Genomic DNA, 27,446 nt, shown 5'->3' with positions numbered 1-27,446 from the left:
TGGCTAATGATAGATAGGAATATTAATAGTATAATTCATGCCTTGTCATATTTTACTGCTTAATCATCTTGTTTGGCACTCCCCCGGTCCTGTTTTGTGTGGCCATAATTCAGGAATGAAAGCTCACTCGGGCACTGGTATTACAGTCCAGTAATCAAAGAGGCTGGCATTATGCAGATAATGAAAGGACTGGACAGCGTGTGTTTATCCACGACAACTGGAGTGAAGTTGAGACAGTAAACAGCCTGGGAGCTGCCTTCCGCACCGGACGATGGCTGTTGCACCTACGTCACGGCTGCTTTAAAGATCCAGGGTGGGTAAGCAGAAACCGAGGGCGCTCCTGGGTTCAGAAATGTGTGTCAGCAGTATTACTTGGAGTTTCCGCCATGAAAAACTTAAGCTCTTACGAGTCTTTAGGAACATTGTCTTGTATGCCGTTGCTGCTGTCAAAAGTAGTATTTCAAGGAGGTTGCTAACATTTTATTAGAAAATACTTCATTTATAAGCAAACAATTTCCTGGACATTAACATAGATTAGAAAGATAAAGAGAGGCTATAGCATGAATTTGAATGGAAATAAAATAGTATTTTTCTTTGTTTTGCCTTTTTTTTTTGTTAACAACTACAATTTTAAAATCTAAACCTAACATTTTCTCACAGACTATCACTGAATCTTGTGGATCGCTAATTCAAAGTGTTGCTATCTTTGGATAACTTTTGAAGGTGGTTGTAGTTGGGGGGGCACTGTAACGGATAAAATGATGAGATGATAAAAGCAAGTATCTAAAACAAATGAAAGGGGAAAATAAGTTTGGTTGGGTTTTGTTTGATTGGGGTTTTTTTTGTTTGTGCTTGTCTTTTAAAATTCAAGAAGCCTTTTCCTTCTCTTGGTTTTTAAATGGTGTTTCATCTTTAAGTAGTGTAGGTTCTTCCAAGATACCCATGATTTTTTGTGAAGTGGTTTCCATGCTCTTGTCAATGCATGAATAACAAATAATAGAATGGGTGGGGAGGAAGTTGATTGTAATTTGACTTAAAAGCATGAATGTTTTGACCTCAGCGATTGGCAGGCTGAAAAGAATGATTTGCTGTGCTGTTTGTGTGAGTGTTGGGTTGTTTAGTGTTAATCACCATCCAGTTATGAATATAATTCACTCGTTAGACAAGTGAATTAGACTATAGGCTAGCGTTGGACTTTTAAGCATGCCTTCAGTAAGCTCTCGGGTTAAAAGGAGGGATGTTCTTTAGAGTGCTACATTGATGGAAAGAAGCTATACTCATCTTGTGGATGTAATGAAGGTAAGGTTCCTCAAGTTGGAGAGGTCTGAAAAAAATAAGAATTTTTATTTTTTATATAGTTTCTTATATACTTAAAAGATGGATTTCACGAGATACTATTTTGAGTGACTACTTGTGAAATTTTCATATATAATCAAAGGATACGGTATTGGGGCTTTTTCGGTGGATTTTTTGTTATTTGTTTGCTTTTTCTAGTTGTTTATGGTTTATGTTCTAAGTTTTGAGTAGGATGCTTTTTGGTTTGTAACTTGAGACGGCTTTCTTTAGCAGCTGTAAACTTTCATTGACAGGTATAATTTAAAAATATTCTGTCTATGCATGCTGTAGCAAAGCAGTGGACTCAGAGGAAAACTGATCATTATTTTTTTAAAATGATACTTTTATTTGACTTGTATTTACAGATGTATGATGAGCTTTATGAGACAGTTGGTAGAAATTAGATCAACTTATAACTTGATCCTATATTCAGAATTCTTTTAACTTTGAGAGCCCTAAAATCTGAAGAGGTGTAGGATCAATCTCCACGCTGTTGGTTTTTCCTGCATTTCAGAGTTAAGACCAGTTATTGTGTTACTCAGAAACAAGTCTAATTTGATTATATTAACACTTTGCTTGATTAAGGATTTCAGGATTGCTGAATCAGGTTCAGTATTTGAACCGTAGGCACGTAAAGGGAGGCGTGTGTTAATGTCTGTGTTACTCTGGCTTGTGTTAATGTGGTAACAGTAAGATAAGGGCTGATCTGTGTTGAAGGATGTTAAGAGGGACTGTATTTGTATTTTAGTTCAAAAGAGAGATTGCAGTGTATTTTATTTTTTGCACATCTTTTTGTTGAAGTTAAGACAAGTTTTGAATTTGTCATTGAACATGCCAGGGCCTGAGCTGGTTCTCCTCCAGCTGGGAGGTAGAGAATTATGTGCAGAATAAAGGTAAAATTGACTTTTTTAAAACAAGTTAGAATTCCAGGTTTCCAAGTTTTTATGTGAAAGTTACAAATCCAGAAGCTTTTGTACCAGTCATCTATTCTTAAATATTTCCATAGGAAAAAAATACTGTGTTTCTGTTTGGTTTAAGAAAGGACCCCAGCATTGCTTATTAGGCATAAGAAAAAAGAAGCTTGATTTCAAAGTACCAGTCCAGTGGGAATTTTGTACACCTCCTGTTAGCCTGTGCATTCCACTCCTTGGACATTCAGAAAATGTTAGGAGTTTCAATTATAATAATTCAGACATTCTAGTAATCAGATTTTGTTTTATTTTTTTTACCTGAACATTTTCAAATAGTTCTAAAATTCTTCCTACAGATTTCAATGAGTTCATTACTTAGATTAAGAAAATAACCTATGATTGTTATCTTAGACCTACCCAAAAGTGAAGGGTTAACGGCAGCTTGCTAAGTAGTGACAAGAAAAGGCAGGATGATCAAGGAAGGGGGAAAACCGAGGGAAGTTGTTGCTCAGTGACAGAATGAGGAAGCAGAGAGGAACCGGACAGACCTGTTATATCTGTATCAGAGGAGCTGGGCTGTATCAGGTGCAGTGTGGTTGGGGGGGGAATTAGAGCTCCCTAAAACCCAGCCAGGTACAGAGCAACGGAGAGGGCTCTGCTTGAGCTGATTTCCTCTGCAAGTGAGAGGAGGGAAGTGCTACTGCAGGCAAGCTGTTTGTGGTATCTGAGCTTACTCTAGTATCTAAACCACTTGCCCCCAACTTTCTAATCTCTGAGCACTTCGTAACTTTGGAAGAAGAAAGTTCAAGGATTACGTAGTATGCTGTTACTTGGAGATAGTGAGGATGTGGAGAAATGGTAATAAAATTTTATTCCTGAACAGGTGAAGCATGCTATTGTACAATGATACAATTTTGTTTGCCTTACAAGTTGTTTAATCAAAAATACTGATGCATAAATTTGCATCTGTCTACAAGCTGGTTGAATTTTGGAATAATTTGATATTTTTTTAGGTGATGTGAGCTATTGAAGGGAGGACTGGGGGTAAATATTTGCACCGTGAGTGCCCTAAGGTGATGCCAATGCCTCAAGGAAGGATTATCTTGTAGTGGGAAGAGTAGTGCCCAAAGCAGAAGAACCTGCCATTTTCCTTTTCATTGCGCAAGCAGCCTTTTTTTTGTTTCCTTTGCCTTGCTGTGTCCTGATCAAAACCTCACATTAGGCCAAGGAAACTTGTGTGTCCAGGTGTGCAGTGAGAGAAGACAAACTGGGCTGCTCTGCAGTGAGGACAAACAACCTAGGAGAGCTCATCCATCTCTGGTAGGCCTGGTTGAGTGCAGGAGATGACACTGAAATGGCAGAAAAGCCCCGTGGGCAGTAGGGACTTCCAAGTCCAAGCCAGGAGGGAATCGTGCTGGGTATGGAAATCGTGCATGCCATGGAAGGTCAGTGGTGTCGTCTCCTGCGGCTGAGCCCAGCCCAGGGCACTTGGGCTGACTGGAGCTCAGTACCACCAGAGATCCCGTGAGTCTCTAGGCTTGTAACAGATCATTGTAGCTCTGTGGCTGACTCACCTGCCTGCCACATCTACCTCAGAGATCGGAGGAGAGGAGCCTTCTGTAAAATGATCAATAGCCGTCAGGCCTTGGTCTGTGCAAAAACTACTGTGGCTATGCATGAACATCCCAGGGAGAATGTGAGTATGGAACTGGGAATAACCATGTCCTGTCCCAACATAGTTATGTCCACAGCTAGAAACACACCTACATTTTTCCACGTGAGGTTTGGGAGTTGGAGAAAGAGTGAGAGGGATGCTTGAGGGATGCTCGAGGGATGCTCTGGAGCTGGGTTCTAGGACTGGTATCGCTTGGTGCTGCTGTGATGGGCTCAGCTTGTCCTCTGGAGGCCTGTTCTCCCTCTGCTCACTGCTCCCTCAAGGCACTGACTGTCCCTCACAAGCTGTCATAGGAAGCAAGGATTCCTCATTGGTTTTGAGGTATCATACATTTGAACCCAAATAGACGTGCATACCTTTTCTATAATATAATTAACTTGAGATCTTGCTGTATTACTTGTGTCCTCGGTCTGGACCAAAGTTGTACACAGCCATCCAGAACTCTTTCTTTAAAAACAAAATTAACCTCAGCCAAACCAGACAAAACTAATGTGAGAGTGGGAAGTAGGGATGTGCAGGGCTAATGGTTGTGATGGTTTGCAGGGCGAGGATTTTGCAGTCTGCTGTACGTGTTCATTCTCTTTGGCAGAATCACATTTGAAGCAGATCTTTTTTGCCTTCATTTCAAGTGAAGAGAAGTTTCTTTCTAAGCAAAACAAACCATCATAGATGCATTCAGTTTCTCGTTTGCAGAATAAATGATTTCAAGTTCTCTTGGGTCCACATGGAAAAAGTACCCCACTGTTTTACCGGATACTGTGTTCTCCAAAACATCCCATTTTTTTAAATGGCTGTTTCTTAATTATCCACAGCTGAAGGCCCTTCCCTTTACTCTTGGCAGCCTATGCAGTCTTTATGGGGTGGAACAGGATCTTTCTTTCGTCCTAGGAAATAGTATTAATCCTGCCAGTATTTAACTGAATCCAGGATTACTAATCTGTCGAAAAGCTCTGCTTTTAGTTTTTACAGATGATGTTCAGGACATCTGATAGTTGCAATCATGTTGTCAAAAAAGCATGCTATGTTTGTCTGTGGTAACCTCAGAATTTCTAGAAGGGATTCATTATATTAGTATTAAATAATTGCGGTCTTCATTAGTAAAAATGAGTCAAGTTCGCTTAATAAAATGGTAATTTTCTCATTTATGTTCTATATTTCTGAAGTGATGGCTTTTAAATACTCAGCGTTTAAATCTGCCTTTCTAGTAGAATAAGAAAATATTACAATGGTTGAAAAGTAATTTAGAATGAATTTAGATTATTTAGTTATTTACTTTTCCCAGTGTTTTCCTAGAAAAAGCTGCCTAACTAGTCTGCCTCGTGATCTGTTTTCCCTGTTCATGCCAATTTGTTTGGTAACTGTGCAGAAGCAGAGTAGTTGGGTGGAAATTCCAAGATGCTTCAATTGAACTTTTCACTAGCAAAGTAATTAGAAGGCAATCAGGTCTCCTTGAGTTGTCTGAAACATCATTTTGTAGCTGTGAAGCCAGCTGTTTTATGTCATGTATATAAAAAAGTCTGTGGAGAAACACCTGTTTCAGAATGGGTCAATTATATGTGTGTATTGTCATCACTTGTTTCACTCTTTAAAAATCTAACTTTACATGGTGTTTCTGTCTTTTTTTGTTTTTTTAGTAGATCCTTGCAAGTTTACAGTTTGGTCTAGGTCATATGTGGAAAAAAAAAAAAAAAAGACTGAGGAATAGGTAGAGTACAGTTGATCTCTAGTACTACAGTTATCTCCTATTTTACATCGTGCTTCCTTACAGGATTTAGAACTTTAAATGCATAAAACTCTCATGTATTAAAAATGCATGTGCGTTTTACTTTAAAAAAAGTGTGTGAATGAAGTTGTTATAGAGTCTTAGAGGCTAAAGTCTGGTTAATTGATATAAAACTCTGGGCTTCATCTTACAGGGGAACAAATTTACTGGAAGCTTCCTCATTTGAATTAATGCAAGCGTGAGGCATAGAGATTCCTCAATGCAGCAGCTCAGAAAGAGTTACTCAACTAGGTTACTTTTCCAGTTGTGACTAAGGGGGCCAATTAGCAGCATCCGGAATGAGACGGCAGCGCCTAGGTAAAAATAGATGGCATTTGGAGAAGCTGGGGGCTGTTCTGGAGAAGGTCTTCAGCTGCAGACTGAGAGAAGCAAGAGGCATGCTTCAGAAAGGAGTATTACAGACATGATAGCGAGAAACTCCATGAACAGGCAAAGGTAGGAGCAGTGCAGAGAAACGTCAAGAAGTAATACCAAATTGCACTCTCAAACTGAAGGGCCTCTGCTGCTGAAGGAATGCCTGAGCTGGGTCCTTCGCTCTCTTCTGACAAGAGAGATAATGGTAGCATTGATACTAAAATGAAACGAGCTGTAACATCCTCTGAAAATGACAGGAACCAGGAGTGGGTGTAAAGCTCGCTAGATTGTTAGGTCTCATGTTGAGGATTGATACTTTAATGTCTCTGTCAGAGGAAGGAGTAAGGCGCACAGGAGTGCTGCTTCAGTAGATTTGCTTGAAGGCGATTAATTGACTATGGCCAGAGTCCCTGAGACCAAATAATTGAGTAATATGCAAGGTGCGGGGAGGAGAACTTGATGGCATGGCATTGTATTTTGCTTTCTAACCTTTACAGTTATAACTTTGTCCTGTGACCACAACAGTTTTGACAGTCCTTCTCCGTCATTTCTGTAGGATGCTGAAGCCACTGGATTAGTATAGTTTAAAACTCTTTTGTTCTTCATTGACCTACTTTGACAGCACTATTGGATTGGGAAAGGGCCATCTGTATATGTGCCCGCTGATATAGCCTGAATGTAAAGAGAATGTAGAATGCTGTCTGCCTTCTCTTAATGATAAACTTCAGTCCAATGGAGGTAATTACTTAATATACTGATTATACTATAGCATGCTCTACTTGTCATTTAATAATGTATTAGTGAATTTGATATATCACGAAAAATAAAGAAGGCAAGAAAGGATGCACCTGAAGTCCTATCTTTAAATACACAAAGGATGTGTGTAAGTTAAGAGCTCTTACTAGTGGTCTAGTAGTGAGCCTGTTACTTCCTAACAAGTGCAGGCAAGCTAGAGGATGTACGATCTGTGCATTCATATGGTCAGATACAAAGCATGTTTGCTGTACTATACGTGCTTTCTTGATCAGTGACCTGCACCTGCAAAGACTCTATAAAAATGGCTTTTAAAAGTTATGCTAATTCACCAGTAGTGTGTTTGGATCACCTCGCTTTTGAAGAGGAGGTGTCAGACTTACCTCTGTATGTATAAACCTGCAGATACACACCTTTCCTGCTGAGTTTTTCTCCATTATTCTTCTGTGGAATACATAACTGATGAGATTGCTCTTCCTTTTCTTGATTAGTAAGCAATGAGCTTTCTGCCAATTAGAGCAAAGGTGTAATTGCAATTCTAATGAACCAGCATAACGCTCCCATTGACTTCAGGTGGCCAGGATGCCAACTGAAGATGAAGTTTGCAACCACAGTACAGCTGAAGATAAATATTGTTGGTAATCTAATTTCAGCTTATCATCTTGAATAGAGAAGCACCTTAACTAATGAGTAGTTTGGAAGAAGTAGAGAGAGTAGCAGTTGATGGTGAAGATTATTGTTTGGTAACCACAGAGGAAAGGTTTTAATTAAATTTAATGCCTAAACTGTTATGTCTGGTTAATATTTGTAACAGTCTAAACTAACAAAATTTTGCCAAGTGACTTGGTGTGCAGCAGAGTGGTACCTTTGGTTACATTAGTTGCATGACATAACCTTGTCTGTAGTTTTCAGTTTTCTCAAACTTGTTTATGAATCTTAAGAATGTAATACAAAACTCTTTATTTGTAATGGGTCAAATGTTTATTTTTAAAGGCAATATACTGTTGTAGACTGATAGTTGTATTGCAGAGGGACTAAGTAATCTCTAGAGAAATTCACTTCAGATGCCAAGGCTCAGTGATCATCAGATGAATTTGTCTGTCCAGTAGCAGATGGCATTTCTGAGGGACAAATTCCCCTATGATTGATATGCATGCATGCAGGTAAATATATTCTGCCAAAAGAAAACTATTTTTTTTATTTAGTGTTTTTGGAAGAGGTCAGAGGTAAAGATGATAGGAAAAAACATCCATGCACATTATGGTAATGCAAGGCTGTGATAAGGGTTGTTCGTTAGACAGTTACAAATATTCAGAAAGGAGGTCTTTGCTCTCTAGAACCTTGTGTTGGAGAGATAACGTCTACCACGTTTATGATTCCAGCAACAAAAAAATGTTGCGGTTCAAAAGATAGAAAAGTGGCCTAATACTCTGTGTCAGTCAGATTTCCAAGTTTTAGCAAAAATACTTGATTTGGGTATAACGGAGCAGTGGACTTTCAAGGTGAATGATTGTTTTAAAACTGAGCTGTGCCATTCTGTGATGGAGAAGATCCTATTTTTAAAGGAATAGCTGGTATTTTTACATAGATATATGTAATGATAATTCTAGGATTCTATGAGGTAACATAAAATGTCCAGCATAACACAGACTAACTTGACAGGTTATAGGGGAATATTATATAAATGTCATGCTTTTCCTCTCTATTGGTGAATTGTTCCAGATCCTGAATAATCTGAAGATCAAAAGGTTGCTGGAGAAATGGTCTAGAAAGGGGAGATATTTCTGCGCACCAGGGAAGGTGGGAGAGCTCCACAGTAATTGCAAAAGCAAAATAAAATAAAGTAGATTTGTTTGTTTATTTTCTGTCATTTAGACAGATCTGCTAGGCTTGGTGATATGAGAACGGGCGTTCCCTTAACTAACCAACCGCTTGACTAAATTGAGTTACTGTCATAAGGTATTGAATAACATAGTCTGAGCCTTAGAGATGACTGTATCTCAGGGCAGCTGGTAGAGCCTAAGCACTTGAAGGCCTTATGCAAGGAAAATACCTTGACAGAGGGAATGATGTGGTAACCTCCTTTCTTGACAAATAAACCATGTGGATAGCTGGTGGATGCAGAGTCCTCACGTAGCAACTTTTGAGTAATGCTTTCTGGTTTCTAAGTTGGCAAGCAGATGTTATCCCAGTGCGTAGATGAGGATGTACCTTCAGATCTTCCTGTGCTTTCTCGTGGCTCAGCCGGGATGTCGGGGGGTTACGTTCTTGTGCTCAGGAAACAGATGAGCACCGAGTGCCGTGGCTGGTGTTCCTGAGGGACGTGCCGCTGCAGATGCATCTCCCCCTGCAACCCCAGCTTCTTTTAGGCATAACACTGAATCCAGCTTGAGGTGTTGATTCTGATCTCAGAGGATCTCGGTGGGCTGAAACTAGTCTTTAGAAAACTAAATGAATAATGAAGGCCAAACCCAATAATTTTATTCTTCTGTCATGTTGGAGCTTGTGCAGTGAAGAGGAAACATGTAAGAAGTTGAGCTTCAGAGGGTTCTGTTTGGGGAATGTAAAATGAACTCCCAGTTTGTTTCCACACCTTCCATCATAAGTTTGGGATACGTTTATTAAATCTTGTCTTTTTCTTACACAAACATAGCATCTTACACGTGTGTGGTTCCATAAAATTCTTCCTCCATTGCACACATTGCTCCCTCTATAGAGAGAGTGAGAGAGCAAAAACCTGATGGACGGTCGGATTGCCTGGTGTGTTACTGGAAAATGTTGGGAGGCTATTGTGGTAAATTAGCATACAGTAGAATATGTTCTTGACTAAATTTATACTACCAAATGAGAAGGGAATGGAAGTTATGTTTTCAGGGTTCAATTAAACTCTTCTAAACGTATAAATAGGGTTATAGAAATCTGTATTTTATATGTATGTATATTATTTACGTTAATAAATGTAAATATTTTTAAATATAAGCCTGAGCTTTTAGGGGATTGCACATGTAGAGTAGCTCTCATGTAATTACTTCTTTCTCTGGAGAATGAAGTACTCCTTTGACTTCTGGGATAAATTAGTGGGTCAGTATCAAGCAGTGCAGCAATCCTGGCACTTGTTCTGAGCCCATGTGGATGAGAGTTATGTTTTGGGTTTCCTATGCAAGCATCTAAGTGTTTCTGAATAAATTTCATAGAGCAACTCTGTAGTTTGAGCAATATGAATATTGCATATTTTATTTGGACCCATGGCAGTTTCAGAGCACTTACTGAGCAAGGTATAATTTTTTGCACGTGTAGAGGAAGCATATATAGCTGTGTAATTTTATCATTATTTCATTATGTACTTAATGCATCAAATAAATCCCAATGCAAATCCTGAACTACCTTGTAACTGCAGTTAGAGTGGAAGGTAACTGTAAGATTGCTGTGATGTGTTTGTGTTGTTATATTTAATGATCATTACAGGGCAAAAGCTTCTTGTGTCATGTAGAAAAAAATTGTGATCTGGTAAGAATCTTATCAAAAGGAAGACAATAATCCTCTTAAGGATTCTTCTGTCTTAGGTCAGCAGGCCATCATGGGTGTTTTGCAAAGGTGTTTAGTAGTCTGGAACTTGTAAACAGTTTTCCAGTTTTTAGATTTTTTTGCCACCCAAGGAATCTGGAAACCATGAAATTTTCATTACAAATTGCTAGTCTTGCCATTTTCTGATACATGCGATTACAACAACAACAAAAAAAATTGCACACAATGTAGCAAGATAAAGTTGAAGCTGTAGTGAAAGCTATCCTTCTCTCTCAAATTAACAGAAACAAAGTACAGGATAAAAGTGATATGAGCATAGCATGACAAAGTTGAAATAATGAGCCGAGACTTGTGTCTCTATTGACATCTAGAATTCCAGTGCTCTACTAAGTACTTAGGAATGGATGGAGGATGGCAGGGTCCTAGAGACTAGCTAGGCAATTAAAAATACACTGAAAATCAGCCTGAAGGACTACTGTTACTGATTTTAAAGGAAAGGAAGACAGCAGTAGGGTGACTCAGTGGAGCACTAGGTTACTATTGTTTAGCTTTGCTCTGCATCTGTAATTTGAGAAATCACTTGGAAAATTAGATGTCTTTGTTTACACGGTGTTCCTGTCTCTGGTCTTCGTGATGCGTTTTTAGGGTAGAGGAGCTAAGCAAGTAAGTAAGTTCAGCTTATTTTGAATTTGTATTTGCTCTACCTGTAACTTCTGCTATTCAAATGTCTACAGAGAAACCTGACTTTAATTCTGGTGTAGAGCTCCTCCTGGTAACAGCTGAAAGGAACCAGTGGAAGGTTCAGCGCTGGAGGTATTACCAGCTAGAATTGAGCAAAGGTGTTAGGAGTAATATTTACTAATCCTGGAGTCTCAAAAAACCCAACTGCAATAATTTTTCATGTTCTTCACTACCTCAGGTTAGTATTCTCAAGTGGCAGGACAAACACGGACAGCAGCTCTCATTCAGCAAACCTAGTGACTTTGACTCTTCTGAGTGAAGATTAGCTTGTACTTTGAAAATGCAATTCAGTAAAAACCTACTTAACTAGCATAAACTTTCTGAGCCAGTATAAAAGAAACTTGAGTCAGTCCAGGAAAATTGGCCACAATACCTCTTAGTGTTTCAGCAAAGTATTTTTGTTGTCTTTTGGGATTTTATGCCACGTACTCAATTTAGGAAATTGAAATAACATTTATGTGTATTTTTGCCAGCCTTTTTGCTTCCCTTAAAAAAAGTAAAAATTGCTAATCATTGTTTCTGAAATATTAGTAAAAATTTGGGGGGGAGGGGGAGAAAGCAACCTACAAAACCTTTGATCAACTTGGGGCTAAAAAATAAGTGTTAATTTGATGTCTAAGCAAACTAACCGTAAGTAATGTACTGGGATATATTAAAGATGTCACAGAGGGTCAGGAACCTCCAGATACGGAGCTGCTTCATCAAATCTAGCCCCTAACCACTAACTCATTCTTGTTTTGCTTAAACAGTTTGAGCTACTATTTTTTCCTTTTAAAATATTGTGCTACTTTCACTGTGTTACCTATTCCCCAAACAATTTTTTCCTCTCTGTCTTTTCCAAGTCTCATGCTCTACCTCATTCTCTTTCTCTTTTGGTCTTTTAATACTTTTGAATGTTGTTGCTCTGCCATCTTTGGCTTTCCACTGTGTCTCCTTCTCATAATATTCCTAACTACTTTGCTGTTCTTCCATCTCTTCTGAAATATTTTTGTATTCTCCATTTGCTTTTCTCTAGTCAGTTTTTCTCTAAAACTTGTGTCATTTGAATCCTTCTCTGTACCTTCTCTGCTATTTGCTTTGACCTGGGTTATTTTTTGATCGAATATACTTGTAGGTAGAATATGTAAACTTTCACTGACTTGGGTTACTCCAGTTGTCTAAGTTGTTGCCATTCCTCGAAGAACTAATGAGGAGGGGTTGAAAAGTGTTGTCAACTTAGCTAAGGAAGAAGGCATCACTGCTTGATTATGAAAAGACATAGTTACTACTAAGTGGCGATTATTAGTACTAGCATGAGGGACACTGTATATACTGCTAAATATCTTGTGAGTCTTTGTCTCTGTGGGACCTTCAGCAGTGACTGGTGTACCCAGATACCCTGGTAATCTTGTCTTCTGTTAGTTGCTCATGAATTCTGACTATGCACTATATATTTCCTTGATTGCTTATTATTATCTGAGATGTTTGATATAACTCCGTTTCATAACAGATCCGTTAGGTTAGTGATGTGTAAGAGTACCCAAACTTGTAAAACGTAGGACACCCTGACAGCTCTCTGCCCACTTGAGGGTGGCACACCATCGATGTTAATTTGCATTAATACAGTCTTTTTGCAACAAATATGGATGTAATAGTATTTTGCTATGGCTCATCAGTAGCTTTGACAACCAAGCTTGTGGTCTTGGTCCACTTTCAAGTTGAAAGATGTCCACAGCACAGACACTATTAGTGAAGTCAGTGGTGGGATGAACACGTGTTGGTCACAGATAGACAAAGCATAGCCAAAGGGAATCTTTTCATTGAAACCTTGACTGCCATGGCTCTGGATTGAGCCGTATGGGTGAAAGTGAGGAGGCTTAAATTGTTGCCTGCATGGTGCCTGCTGTGGAAGTAGGCGATAAGTTTAATTGAAGTTTTCATAAACTTAACAGTATGCTTTTTAAAAATACACTTTACTAAAATTCTTTTTATTGTCCATCTTTTTAATTCTTGGTCTCATGATGAAGGAAACAGCAGCCCTTCATCCATGTGTTCTATTAAGGGGCTGAAGCTCATAAGATTTTACATATGTGAGTAAAGGCAGAATTTTGATTAATATATTTAAAAGTATATCTAGGCTGTAAAATTTTGGCAGTGTATATGACTAAGAGTATGTCTATTAAAGAGTATCCCCTGTTGCTTGTAGTGCTACACCATATGGACTCAGGACACTCAAACTGAATGCTAGATTTACACTGCTTTCAGACTACTTGGCCCAGTAAACGATGTTTGTTGAAAATCTCTGTGAAATGATTGGGGAGTATTAGGAAGCAGTAGAGGGATTCGCAGTATCCTGGATCCCTGCGAAACTACCCAGGAGACTCCCGCTTGGTGAGAACTTGTTCAGTTTGATTAGGGAGAAATTTATAGTCAGAGAAATAATTCTCTGTTTTGGGATTGATGATCTGAAGAGTTACTGATTATCAGGAAAAGTGGCAGAGTATATCCTGTATTGCACTTCTAATCATGCATTTTGAATGTGCTGGAAATAGTGTGTTGTGCTTTTCTTTTTGTGCATGTTCACTCATGAAAGTCAGCTTGAGTTTGCCCCACTGTATTTATTGCTGTGTGAATAATGTTGGTACTGGTTAGACTTCATATATTTGGAATACAATGCTTAACTGCTGCCCTGCCTGTATAATTATTAAGTATAGAGAATGGGTTGGGAAAACAGCTTTGAAAAAAGCACCTGTTGTAAATGAATGATTATTGACTTCACAAAGCATACATAATATTGACAGCCAGTCAGGAAATTAAATGAATGCAATCAGGACAGTGATTACTTTTCTCAAGAGGTGTGTGTAAGAAAGAGAGGGCAAACATTTGTACTTCTTGGAATCTTAAGTCAAATATTCGACTGAGAAGTGGTTTATAGAAATGTGGCTCGTTACGTATTAGGGCATATGTATGAGAGGACCTTGAGTTAGTGAAGGCTTTGAGCTGGGTATCGCTAGACCTTCTCTTGAAGTGAACTTCTCAAAGAAGACCGAAAGGCTTTCAAATTCAAATTTGTAAGTTTTATTTGAATAAAAACTAGAAAGTTAGCTTCTTACAAAATAGAATCTTCATAGTGACTTGTGGGGGATAGATGTAGACATGAAGAGATTTATGCACGACTGCCCAATTTGTGCAAGTAGGTCCTTGCTTCAGGAGTTGGTTGTGTTTAACTTGGTGCTTGGTGAGTGGCAGCAAAGAGGGAGCAGTTTGTTTGGTTTTTCAGAGGTTTTTTTTGTCACAAAGAAATTTTACTTTACTAGAAAAAAAGATAGTCCTAGGTTTGTTTAATAATAACTAGAAGATATGAAAACTGAAGAAAAATTGGGGAATTATTTTGCCATTAAGTTGATAGGGAAAAAATGTAGGAAACAGTCTCAGTGGGTGGAGGTGAGTGAATACAGAGTTCTCAGATGTTGGGAAATTATAAGGAAGTTCTTAAAACTAATGTGAGTAAAAAAAGTTACTATTAATCTCTGTCCCCTATTCTAGACGTAGTTCGGGTTTAGTACATGTCTTTCTTTTTCATGCTTAATGTGGTGTTTCCTTTTGCTATCGTACAAGAAGATGATGCTAGTTCTTTATGCAAACGTCATCTTCAAGCAAATTAATAACAGTAATGTATATACTGAAAGCAATAGTTATTTGAGGGCATTTTGATTTTAATAATAAATGTTCTGATAGTACATAAGTGGGTGCAGAGTAGTATGTGTGAGCATATCCTAGTTTTGCTTAATATTTTATATGTAATCTGCATCATTTGTCTTCATTTTATTCTAATTCTAGGCCTTATACTGTCTTGTGTCTGCAGTCTGGTGATTTTTCCTTACAGTTTCTGTGCTGCTTTAAGCAGCTCAATCCTTCCCCCCATTTTCACTTCTTCACTTCCCGACATTGTACCCTCCATTGCAAAACTAAAGGCGAAGTGGATCAGGGGACTGATCCCGGTGTTCAGTATCTCCCCCATCTTGGCTTTTTACTACCACTGAGAGAAGAACCATAGCTCAGTTCTCTGGATGCAGTTTTGCTGATCTGATGCATAGTTTTAGTTTTCTATGATCCAAAATTGGTTACTTGTAAATTACTTTCATTAAAATACAAATGTAATATAAACGTGAATATTTTTGGTATATGGTAGAGACTTGCAGTAAAAGTATGCTGACAGATTTTTATGTCTTCATTTGACAAAAGAATGCAGAAGGCAGAGACTGCAGAGATAACGGATGAGAAGGGATGGGCTGGTTGGATTAGGATATTTTGGAAAAAGGCCGTTAAGAGAGAAACAGAATTGCTTTGACCATTTTACATTTAGTATTTCAGCCCTTGTAGTAACAATTGTTGGTCCATCTCTCAAAAAAATTACAGTACTTTCTGTCAATTTTTCTGATAACTTTATAAAACACTTGATTTTGTTCAAAGCTCTGATTCTATCTTGATTATCATTGTTCAGATGTACTAGTACTTGCTTTCACTAAGCCAATTTCCTTTGAATCTGTGAATCCTCAGTGCATTTCAGAAGCTCTGTACAGTTTTAAATGGCTAATAGAAGACTGACAAGCCTGAAAATTAACTTGTAGCAAAGACCTGAAAATGAGGAGAGTTCTTACAGTCATCCTGACAGAAGTTTCTTTAGATTTTGATTTTAATAAATGTATACTCTCATGTGCATTGGACATAAATCACACATGCCACTTAGTAGTGCCATTTTGATTTCATTTTATAGATTATTATAAAGTATTATAGGTATTTATACAGATTTATTAGAGCAGCTGCTCAATTTTCAGTTCTTTCAGCTGAAAGAAGATACAATGGTAATATTGCGGGTTATTCAATTTTGGGGCCTAAATATTTGGCTGCACATTACCACAAGAGTAAAGTGTTGCAGAATTCGTTGAAAGCTGTGAGTATCCGTCAGCTGAGGGAAGAAAAAAAAAAAAAAAAAAAAAAGATTTGCTGGTTTTTATCAACTAACTGTGAACATCTGTAAGGAACTGCATGTTTCATTCAAGTCGTTGCATTAAAGAGTTCAGCTCTGCTGTGGAGCTCAATAGGTCTGTACCTCAAGTACCAGCACGCTCCCTGCTCCGAATAGTGGCATGAGGATGGCTGGGCAAGTCTGTTCATAGTGATCTTTCGGAAAGGTTTGTACAGCTGTGAAAGAGGCATTAGAGGATTAAGGAAAACGCCAAAAAAACCCCCAACAAACTCAACCCAAAAAACCCCCAAACTAACTAAAGGCATGGTCTCTGTGGGAAGGTTGGGAACATGGAATACTGATTTTTATTGAATTCTGCTGCCCTTTTCTTGTGCTGTGCATATTGGGACCCCCTAAAATTTACTCTCATATACTTCTCCTGTTTCCAAGTAGAAAAAGCCTTGGCATTAGGTGTTATCCTGTTCCCAAAGCACTCTGAATTCCCAAGAACAAGGAGAAATGTTATAGTGTGAAACTTCTTACAATTTTATTTTGTAGTGTGAATGGCAACTTGCTTAATAAAGAAAAGCAGATATGACTAGAACAATTGGTTTGTGGGGTTTTATTTTGTGGGACTTGAGTTTTTTGTGGTGTTTGCTTGTTTGTGGTTTTTTTTGGTTGGGTTTTGTTGTGGGTATTTTTGTTGTTGTTGTTGTTTTGGTTTTTAGTTTGCCCCTATAGTTCACATGGCTTGTTGACATAGTAAGGCTGGCATGAATTTTGTGTAGTGTTCTGGAGTGGTTTTTCTTGAGAAGAACTTAATTATATTTTTCATTTTGTTCCCACACCTCCAGATACTTAACTGAAGGAAAAAAGAAAATGAACTTTTATTAGTTATTTTAATGCTTTAGTAATTTTTTTAATTTTTATTCGACCCTACTTTGAAATGAGTGTAATCTTGAGTCATATGAGTCTGGTTATAACGTGGACTGCATTGTATCGTAATGGATTCCCATTTGATTTCAGTCTGTGTTTTTCTTTGACTGCGATATCCTTGTTGGTCAATGTGTGCAAGCCCATGTAACAATGCAACCAAAACCCCATTATGTTCATGTAATATCATAGATTTTGTTGATACCATTTACGTGTTTTCATGTTCTGTGGTGGATTATAGGTAGCATAAGAAAGAGTGGAAGTTAGAATTAAAAATAATACTCTTGAAAAGTAACTGATTACACTTTTATCTTTTTCTTCCACCCCCCCACCCCAGCTTGTATTTACAGTCTGTCTTTTGGAAGAAATTGTTAATCAATGAATTGTTGCCTGCTTGCTAGTAACAGTGAATTCTGAAAGTCCATTCTCCTATTTTGTATTATTTGAAGACAGGTAGCCAAGAAAGCAGTCACAAGTACTTTGCTTCCCCAGGCCCTTTACCTCCTGTAAGGCTGTAACCTTAGAAAGGATGGTAATAGAACTCGTCTTTTTTGTAAAGGGTGAAGGCTAATGACTTTCTCTGACTCCTTGGCTTATCTTAGGTTTCAGCACTGCCTGCTCTGAGGCATCTGAACTGTGAGACACCCAGCCAGTGGAACTGCTTTAGGGTGACCTGGTTTTGGACCTTCAGCTTTCCAGAGGTGTTGGGGGAGGGGGGATTCCTCTCCCACATAGCTCTTCTTGCTGGGGTTCTGCAGGACCACGTTTCTTGCATCTTCTGTGCCGTGGATGAATATAGCCTTTGGGAACATGGGGGAACAATTCCGACGATACGAAGTGTGGTGTCATAACTGTACCACTTCCCCCCCTTAATTTCCTTTGGACATAGCTGTTGTAGAGCTTACCCAAGCCTAATGAATATGAGATTGGTGTGTCCTGCCTGATACCATCAATTAAACTTTACCAAGATCTTGGTATCTTTGGAGGATGCAGTTTGCTAACCTATTGAATCCTGTCACTACCGCAGTGCCGTAAGCAGAAAAAGGATTAATAAACTGTTGTACTTTACCGTGCCAGGTCAGAAAGCATCTTTATTTGTACTGCAGTCTGTATGTATTCTTTTTATTGTTTAAGCAATGCAGAGAGTTGATGTGAAGTGCCTTGGGGTTCTTGCATCTTTATCAGTACTTTTTAAAGCTATGCAGCTATATAGTATGAGCTTCTAATATTTCATAGGTCTTTTGAACTTGAAACTAGTAACTGTTCTGTATGTGGTTTTAATTAAAACAGATTCATGGTACTTTGTCCTTAAAACTACTATACAATTACTAACAGCTTCCAGTGTTTACCAGTTATTCCTTAACTTGACATACTCTTGGGTCAACAATAAGAAATTCCATTTTAGGTTGGCTTTTTACTAGTGTGTCCAAGTTTTAAGAAATAGACATCAATTCTTTACCATTAAAATTTATCTAGTTGAAGAATGAAGAAAGCAGAGCAAAAGTAGTAAGTAGTACATTCTGCTTACTTTACTGGTCAAGCACATACTATTATTTTGTGTGAAAATGTTCATATTGATGTATGTTATGTGTTCATAGTACAGCAAAAAATCCTCACTGTGTTTCTGTAAAATTGATTTTGCTATGGAAAGTGTCAACAGGGGGTAATGATTGAATCTGAAAACTTGTTTGCAGAATTACAGTCTTGCTGTGTATTCATATACATATTCATGTATATTCATATAGAGTTATAAATGACGCAGTGGTTTTAGAAATATAAATTAATCAAGCTTGATCTGTTTGACAGTTCTTTCATCCTTCTTTGCAGTGTAAGTTAATGATGATGAATGTCAGCCTCCAGTGAAAATAGTGGTATGTCGTAGAATTAACTCTTGAATGCTGTTGAGTTTGCATTCTCCAATTCAGCCTGGGCTTTTTTGGTGAACTTTATCTTCTTAATAGCAGGTGATGGTTAAATTACTTCTACAACATGTTGTTCAAGATCTCAAACACACAATAGTAATACAGTTCCTATAAGGGGTTTGTTTGTTAATCTGAGCTCTGTTTTACAAAAATTGTATGAATACTGCTTTCCTTTGAAATTGATCTCCAGAAAGAAATCCTGTTTTGTATAATAAGATGCCAGACTCACCAAGATTTCCTTTCTTGTTTCATAGACGTTCCATCTTCAGAGCAGCCTGAACTGTTCCTAAAGAAACTTCAACAGTGCTGTGTTATTTTTGACTTCATGGACACGCTTTCAGACCTTAAAATGAAAGAATACAAGCGCTCCACTCTTAATGAACTGGTGGACTACATTACAATAAGCAGAGGCTGTTTGACAGAGCAGACTTACCCTGAAGTAGTTAGAATGGTGAGTTCCTTCTTTCTCATGGTCTCTTTAAATCCACTTGCAATTCCAGTTACGCATTGTGGGCGAAATTGAACCCTGGAGTAGGTGGATTAAATGAGGCCTTTGGTTTGTATTTTCTACTAGACATCACTTGGGGATAATTCTCCAAAGACAAAAATATTAATTTTTATATATACTTAATTAAAGTCAAGTAGATGATGGTTATTATAGTGTCACAAATGTAAGAAAGGAAACCTGGATTGTTTCCTGATGGAGAAAGCCAGCAGCCATAAAATCAGTGTCCCTCACATTTCCCCCCACCTACCTTCCCTCTCCCCACCTAGTATAAATAATGGATTAATTTTTGCAAGTTTCTTATCTTTCTTTGAACTTTGTCCAAGCTCTTGAGTGTGTACTTTAAGCAGAGATAGCTTAAACTATGCACAGATAATGATTTTTAAATAATAAATGCTAAAAATGTTGTATAGGATCAGTGTGAAAATTTCCTGGTTCTGTTATGTGGATTCATAGCAGCTGCTGTTAGAGTGAGCAAGATTAGTCAACATTAAAGCCATACCTTGTATATGTAAAATCTCAGATAGTAGTGTTTTCAGTGTAAAAATGGAAACAATACCAGATGCTAGCTATATGGTGAAGAACGTTCATTGTGATTGGCAAAATCAATCACTGCTTTAAAATGTTTATTCTGTACTACCATATGGAACACTTATAACCTGTTATCTAAATGAGAAGGCAATTAGTTAAATACAGATTTGGTGATGTTGGTTTCGTAATGGTACTGTCTGATCATGGAATCCACTGGCTATGTGCTGTAAGAAGAAAAACATGAATAGACTTTACATTGCATTATATATCCTCCTTATTTCTTTTCTGACACACAGTTACATGCTGTGTCGCTTGTCTGTAATATTTAAAAATAGCTGTAAATTCTGACAGAATCATCAACCAGTTAATAGCGAAGAAAAAACCAACAAATGAGAATTAAGGGTGTATGGAAAAATCTTAACATGGCTTCTTTGTGTGTATGCATTGTCAGAAAGCCTGTAATTATTTGATCAGATTCTTCCCCTTCTCCCTCACCCTTCTTTTCTCCCTTCTGTACTGGACCAATCTTCTGAATGAACTGCTTTTCAGTCTGTTGTGTTATTTGTTCAGCATGTGGCCTAATGCATCATTCAAATACTGGTCTGAATACAGAATTACTAGGTCTTTGCTGAATTCTGCTGCTGCTGCTGCACTGTAGTATCTAAATGGTTTGCAAATGTTAGTTTAATCTTACTTGTACCCCTTGTGATGAAGAAATTATATCATACCCTTTGTGTAGACAGGATACTGATGCACAAGAAACTTCAATAAAATTGGTACTTTTTCTGTGTGTAGAAGGTGCCTCCAAACTCACCTCCTGGGAGAATTTGGTTGGTGGGTTTTTTTTTAGCATTTCTGTGATTGAGGTTGTATTCTCGCATAGACTTTGGTGATAGTTGTTTACTGCAGCAACATTTGTGGAATAAAGACTCTGCAAGTTAGTGTTATCTTAGGTTTGGCCCCAAGAAACAAGAAGAATTTGATCTGTAACTGCTCATAAAGTTCAATTTCAATCATAAATCATAACCTATGAAGCAATCTGAACTTGAACTGTAGAAGAGATGCAAAACCCTGTTGCTAGCATGTCCTGCTGCCCCTGCAGTCACTTATGTTGATTCACAAAACAGTTTTTATCTTAAGGAAATGATGCATTGCCTGAATAGTTTGAAAAGCATGGTTTTAAATAATTTTCTTAAATATAGTCTGTAACTATGATATGGAGGAGTCACTGGAAGTAATGATACAGCATGAATTTTTCCAGTGGATTTCACAGATATGCTAATGGAGCTTCAGGAATTCCAGTTTCAGCTTAGCTCATTTTTGATGGAAAACTGTTCTATATTCTTTTCTTCAGTATTCCCCTGATCCTTTCATTATATCTTACTTTCTTCTGCCTTACATTTGGGCTCCAGTGCTGAACTCAAGTTTTCTCTTCAGTGCCAGGGAATTTATGCAGGGGATGACTGAGAATAATCTCAAGTCCTGCATCTGGCCACTCAGTGGCTTCTGACTGCCCAAACCCGGATTTTTTACAAATAAAAAGATGCCCAAGTAATTAGGGAAGTGGAAATGTTTTTTTTTGGCTAAAGAATTTCCTGAGAAAGTTGCAATATTTCAATTTTGTAAGAAACTGGATCCTCCAACAGACACCTGTGCTTTGATGAAGATGTAAGATATTGGAAAGAAAGTTTCAAATTTGGAAAGTTGTCATACCCAAATTGTGCCTATGGCAACCGGCAGTGTTCTTGATGTGTGTGCTCTTGGAAAAACACTTTGATGGTTGTATTCCGTGTGAGCAGGATGCTGTGCTCTGCTATTGAATTTATGTGAGTCAATCCATGGCAAATGCATGAATGATTTCTGTCGATCATCCCAACAAATGCTAATGCAGTGTTTCTGCTAAACAACATCATCAGGGCTTTTGTGCGTTGCACGTATTTTGTATTTTACAGATAGGCTATCTGGTAAAGGTGCTATTTTTCCTCCTGGTCTTTTGTCTATAAAAGCAAGACATCTCCATCACTTTGAGTGCAGTTATACAGCCCTAGAGGGAAAGGTAGGACTCCTAATATTATATACAATAAGTTTTCAGCACATATTGCTTGCTGAATAGACGGCATTAGTCACTTTGTGCTGAAGCATCATGTTTGGTGTAACTTGTTTGCAATAAGAGTGTGGTTCTTGTTTCACACGGAATTGTGCTCATAATGATATACCGAGACAGACTTAACTGTACACAGTTGGCTTCATGAGTGCAACTGCCACCTTGATCTACTTCTGAGGATTTTCATCTGAGTCTCCAACTGTGTTCACAAAGGAGCTGTCACATTGACAATCTCTGACCTGTCATGACAGTGAAGAAAACAGCAGTATCTATGTCTTGACCAAATTAGCATCCCCATTGACTTCCTGCTGCCACAATTGTCACGGGAGTGTTTTGATTGAAAGACCACTATCTTAAAACTGATCAAAATGGAGCACAAGTGTTCTTTGTCCCTTTGGAAGGTCTTTGTTATTTTTAGCGTTTATGAATCCAGGAATTAATATTTCCTGCTTGGTCCTTTGGGCTACTGTAATTTGGAGGTGAAGTATTGTAAACAGGGGAAAAAGAAAGAAGCTGGTTTGTGAGTTTTGGCATCATTTAAGAGCAGAAAACAAGGCACACCAGACTGAAGCTGTTATTTTAAAAGTTACTAATACTTATAAAGAAGAATTAATGACTAAAGTGTTTTCTTATCTTAATTATCTAAACTGTCCAAAAAAAGTAGTATCCGTGGAAGAGCCTTTCTTTGTTTTAAAGTTTTATAATGTACGTGTATATTAGTGTTCTCTGTTCATGACCCAAAAGGAGTTTGGCTTTACAGATATTAGGGCAGAAAAAGGTTGCCTGTAAAATTCTTCAGAAACTGTGAGAATTTTAATTCTTTCTAAAACGTGGTGGTGTTATGATATAGGAGTTTGAAAAACAGTCATTTGTGGTAGCCAGCATAACGGCTCCTGGATGTTTTTACTGCCAGTCATCCTAAATTCATGCCATTAAAACCTTAATCCCAAATCATAATATTGCATATTTTCGTCTTATTCTCTCGAGCGTATGATATGATGTTGTATATAGCTAAATGTGAAACCACTTGGCTATTTGTCAGCCTGTCTACATGTCCGCTTCTTTAAACCACTTTAGCTTGATATATACAGAAGTGTTTGGCATGTTACTGGTCATTAAAAAAATAGAATGAAATTGAATTTACTAATGGCCACCAAAGCAAGCTTGCAGTGGCCTCGTCACTGTCATCAATATCAGTTGATGGGAAGAGTGGTTGGGATTTGTGTTAATGGCCATAAGCTGGACAGATTTATTCAGGAGGGTATTGCTCAGTGTGCTTTCCCTGCAGTTTGATGTGTTGTTCAGAAGGGCATATGACATTCTTTAGAATTAGGCTAGTTTTAGGAAAAAAGGCCCCTGCCAATTAAACCACACTCTGTGAAGAAGGAAATGCCAGTAATATGACTTTATGAGCCAATAACTGGACACTTAATCTAAAATTTATTCCTGTCTGAGCAGAATGTGGAGGCTTAAACTAATGATTCTGATTTTGCTGGTAGATTAAGCAATGGTAGTTGAATGAAATAAATGTTTGTTGTTATTTGTAGTATCCTAAAGGGTGTATGTAGTAGAGCTTTTTGTGTTTTCTGGATATTAAGACATAGATTGAGGAAACTGATTTCTTTCATTTAAAAAATCGAATGGGAAAAATTGACAAGCTCTTAAACTGAGAAATCTGGATGAATCTCTTTGTTGGTGAGCAACATTTCAGCTCTCCTGTTTGCTTCTTCAAAAATTATAAACACAACCCTGATGTTTACCGTGATGTTTACGCAACATCTGTTGGACAACAGCCAGCCCATAAGAGATGGCTAATGAAATTTTTTTGAGACACCCCTTTTAGAATGGAATAGTATTACTTTGTTCTCCTCTCTTTTAAGTGCAGGAATGCCTTTGGCTTCCTGTTGTCGTCTTTATTTTTTCTGTAATGACAAATCAAGTAAAATAATCTCTGTAGCCAAAGTGAAACATCATATTAGATGTCTTGTGGCTCAGAAGCCGTGTTGAGCAACACAGAGGAAGAAACTTGGTTAAATGAATACCCAAATAAATACCAAAAATTGCATTTTAAAGGTCAGATTCTGCTCCCCCCCCCCTTTTTTTTTTCTTCTTTCTACTGACATAAATCTAGAGGGATTGCATTCCTTTTACTGCAGGTTTGCCTCAACAGATGTGAGGGCAGAGTCTGATCAGGAGTTTGTTTGTGACAGACCTGTTAAACATAAAGAATGTCTTGTTAAGCCATAATTTTTTTTAGCATGTTAAGGAACCTATTTTTAGGAAGCGTTCTAGCTGTTAGACTTCATAGGCATTATGAATTTCTTTATTTTCTGTAGCTTTAGCTATAGCGTATGACTAAGTATGACAGCCTGCTTACTAAATGTTCATCCTGTTCAGGGTTTTCAGTGTTAAAATGTTCTTGGATAGAGATTTTTATGCAAGTCTACCTATATTCACTCTTATCTTTTTGATTTAGCAAAACCCTTGTGCATATGTCCCTGTTAGTTCTTGTATTAGATTTAAAAATATAATACTGAATGTCATTTTCAGTTTAAGGGAAATAATTGAAATCATGTACTTTTACAAGAATTGACAAATAATGTCTCTTTTCTAATATGAATTTTATATAACTTAAGGAATTAGGAATTAATCTTAAACTCAACTTGAATCAATAGAAGTAGAACAGATTATTTTGAAACCATCTGAAATGCTAAACGGAAGGTGCAGTGTCCTTAAACCCCCAAACTGGACTTTGATTAAAAATTGTCATGTAGGTGCAGCCATGATGGAGCAGGCACGCTATCGAAGTTTAAAAAAAAAATAGATAAAAATCGCATCATATTTTAAATGCTGTTCTTGTGAGGGTTATCAATCCTGTGAAAGCAAGAAAAGAATCTAACTTTGGGGTTTTTTTTATGCGTTATTTCCAAATTCCTCTGTTAGATGCTTTTTATTATTCACATTCTTTATACACTTAGTTTGTACAAAACCCGCAATGCTTATTAAAAGAAGAGACTCTGATGTTCTGTACTCCTCTCAAAAAATCAGTTGGAGGCAGCTCCTCTTGCAGTAGTTGTCCCTAATAATTTTTCCCGACAGTATGTAATTACTTTTACCCGTATCCATTATTCCTCCTGTTGGTTACATAGGCCTTTCATTTGTCAGACTTTATCTGCATAATAGTACAATAGTACAGTGACTAGGTCTAAAGCAAAGAAATAAACTGGAAAAACATTTTTGTTCCAAGAACTACTTGTGTCGAATGCAGCTATTTTTTATTTTTTAAAGGAGTGTACACCCCCATCCCCCATTTTGGCTGTGTCATCTTCTTAAATACCTTTCAAGCATTGTGTCTGTAGATAAGCGCAATGTGAATCTTCTGGGAGATTGTTTTCTTGGGTTTTGAATTTTTTGTTTTGTTGGAGTCCGAAGCAGTATGAGTTTTGCAATGCTGTCTAGAGTTCAAGTTTATGTATTGGCAGGCTTTCACTTGATCTGATGCCTACTCTAGAGATGAGGAACTCTTTCTGCTGGTACTGCATGCTTTAATTTGTCCAAGATATTTGAGTTACTGCTATGATTTTTTAGATTGTATCATGTAGAATTAGCTGGGCACCCATTAAATAACTGTTCTACTGGATCATCTCAAAATGTAGTGCCATGGAGATAGCGATTAGTAGTAGGGTACCGCGTTATGGTTCAGGTCTAGGTGACCTAGAGTGAAATTTCAGGTCTCCAGTTGCCAGCAGCAAGAATCTGTACCCAGGGGTGCTGCTGGGGATGGACCTGTGCTGGCACTTGCAACTCAGATTTTGGTGTGCTCTTGAAGCACTTTGATGCTTGTGGTAGAGAAGTCTTAGGGTTTGTGAATTTGATTCCTTTTGGATAAAATGTCTACTCTAGGAGTGTACCTAATGCTTTCCAACTTGCTGATGGGTTTCAGTGCAAGAGTTCGCTAAAAGAAACTCCTCCCTCCAAACGTACATAGTGTGGATGTTGCAGCTGAGCACCAGCTCCTCTGTTCTGCACACTTGCTCCTATTGCACTTCTCTGCCAACAGAAGCATAGCCTAAGGATCTCAATTTTGCTGCTTGCTTATCTGTATGGATGGAAGCTGCTACCACCACTGAAGTGGGTGATGGTAAACTAACAAATTTAGGAGCCCTGATCAAGAGCTAAATTCTTGCAGGTTATTGATTGAATTTTTAGAAGACTTAAAGGTCAAGAAAAGATGAGAAAGACTGTTTTCCATCACCCTGTGATCTGGATTGTTGACTGTGTTCACAGTCCAACGTAGTTCATTTTAATGCAGCCAAGTCAAAAGTAATGCAGCTGGGGAAAAAGAAGGCATATAATATTAAGCCCTGAAAGACTGAATACGCGAGCAGTGGTGCAGAAATGGACTTGAGCATTGTATTTTGACTCTCTTAATATGAGTTTCTGATACAGTGCCCTGTTCAAAGACGTGAATGTTGATAAATTCAAATGGCAACATGCAGAAAAAGAGGGAGATGGTCAGGCTTTTTAAATGTGCTCCAGTACACTTGTGCACAGGTGGGAGCTCAAAGGAAGGAACTGAAAATAATCATAGGATTAAAAACAAACAAAGAAACCAACAACTGCCTGGGTTCAGAAGCTCTGTCTTTCCGTTTAGCAGCACAGAGGTTGAGAGGTGTCATGTCTATATAAAAATATCTATATATAAATAGCTACATACTGCATATGCAAATATATATACAGATGTAGAAGAGATCTGGTGGTTTAATGAGAACCAGTGAAGAATCAGGCAGATTCAACCTTGAAATCAGAAGCAGTGCTGTAGTTAAATTAGTAAAACTTTAGGAGAAGAGAGCTGGTGGAATCATTTATAATCTTGTAAGATAAAATTAGATATTATTTTTTGTAAGATGTACTTTAGTCAAACTCCTGGGAACAATTCAATGGGTTATATATAGAGATTATAGCTGAGTGATTGCAGTAGTCACTTCAGGCTCTAAAATACATAAATCCATAAACAATATTAAAAAAACCCACATATGCAGGTACATTTCAAAAGGACAAGTGCAGTGTCTGTTCCAGGGGCTGTTATTGTCTCCCAATTAGCATGGCTTCATGTTATGGCTTAATTACATTTTATTGTTACTGTATGTTGTTAGTATGCATGGTAGTTTAAGCATTGTGTAAGCATTGATACTTGGTTTCAATTTCATATATACATGGGGTTTATTTGGATGGTTCCGCATACTGGGAAGAGAAGAACAGTTGTTCCCTGGGAGCTAATTGGGTAGTCATTTACCCTGGTTTTATATAGCTAATATATTAAGCTTCCCTCCGTGTGTTTGTTTTCATTTCAGGCTCCATTCAAGAAAACTGTTACTGATAAAAATCTTTGTTTCAAACAGCACAGAGTAGGAGCGCTGAGCTGA

At 37.8% G+C, this 27,446-nt stretch overlaps 1 protein-coding gene across 4 annotated transcripts in view; it reads left to right on the top strand.

Annotated features, from left to right (window-relative positions):
* PPP2R5E (protein phosphatase 2 regulatory subunit B'epsilon) overlaps window positions 1–27,446 on the top strand; it is a 75,296-nt gene that overhangs the window by 23,471 nt on the left and 24,379 nt on the right. For 3 of the 4 annotated variants that reach the window (XM_075753354.1, XM_075753355.1, XM_075753356.1), the window contains exon 3: window positions 19,135–19,331. In XM_075753354.1, coding sequence (XP_075609469.1) covers window positions 19,135–19,331 — 197 coding nt within the window. Of the gene's footprint in view, window positions 1–158; window positions 314–19,134; window positions 19,332–27,446 lie in introns of those variants that run through there. The other variant, XM_075753357.1, reaches the window with a different exon arrangement.

This window comes from Balearica regulorum, chromosome 5, assembly GCF_011004875.1.
Source record: "Balearica regulorum gibbericeps isolate bBalReg1 chromosome 5, bBalReg1.pri, whole genome shotgun sequence".
NCBI classification, from domain to species: Eukaryota; Metazoa; Chordata; class Aves; order Gruiformes; family Gruidae; genus Balearica; species Balearica regulorum.
Note: the sequence above shows the minus strand (reverse complement) of the source record. Positions and strands in the feature narration are given on the sequence as shown.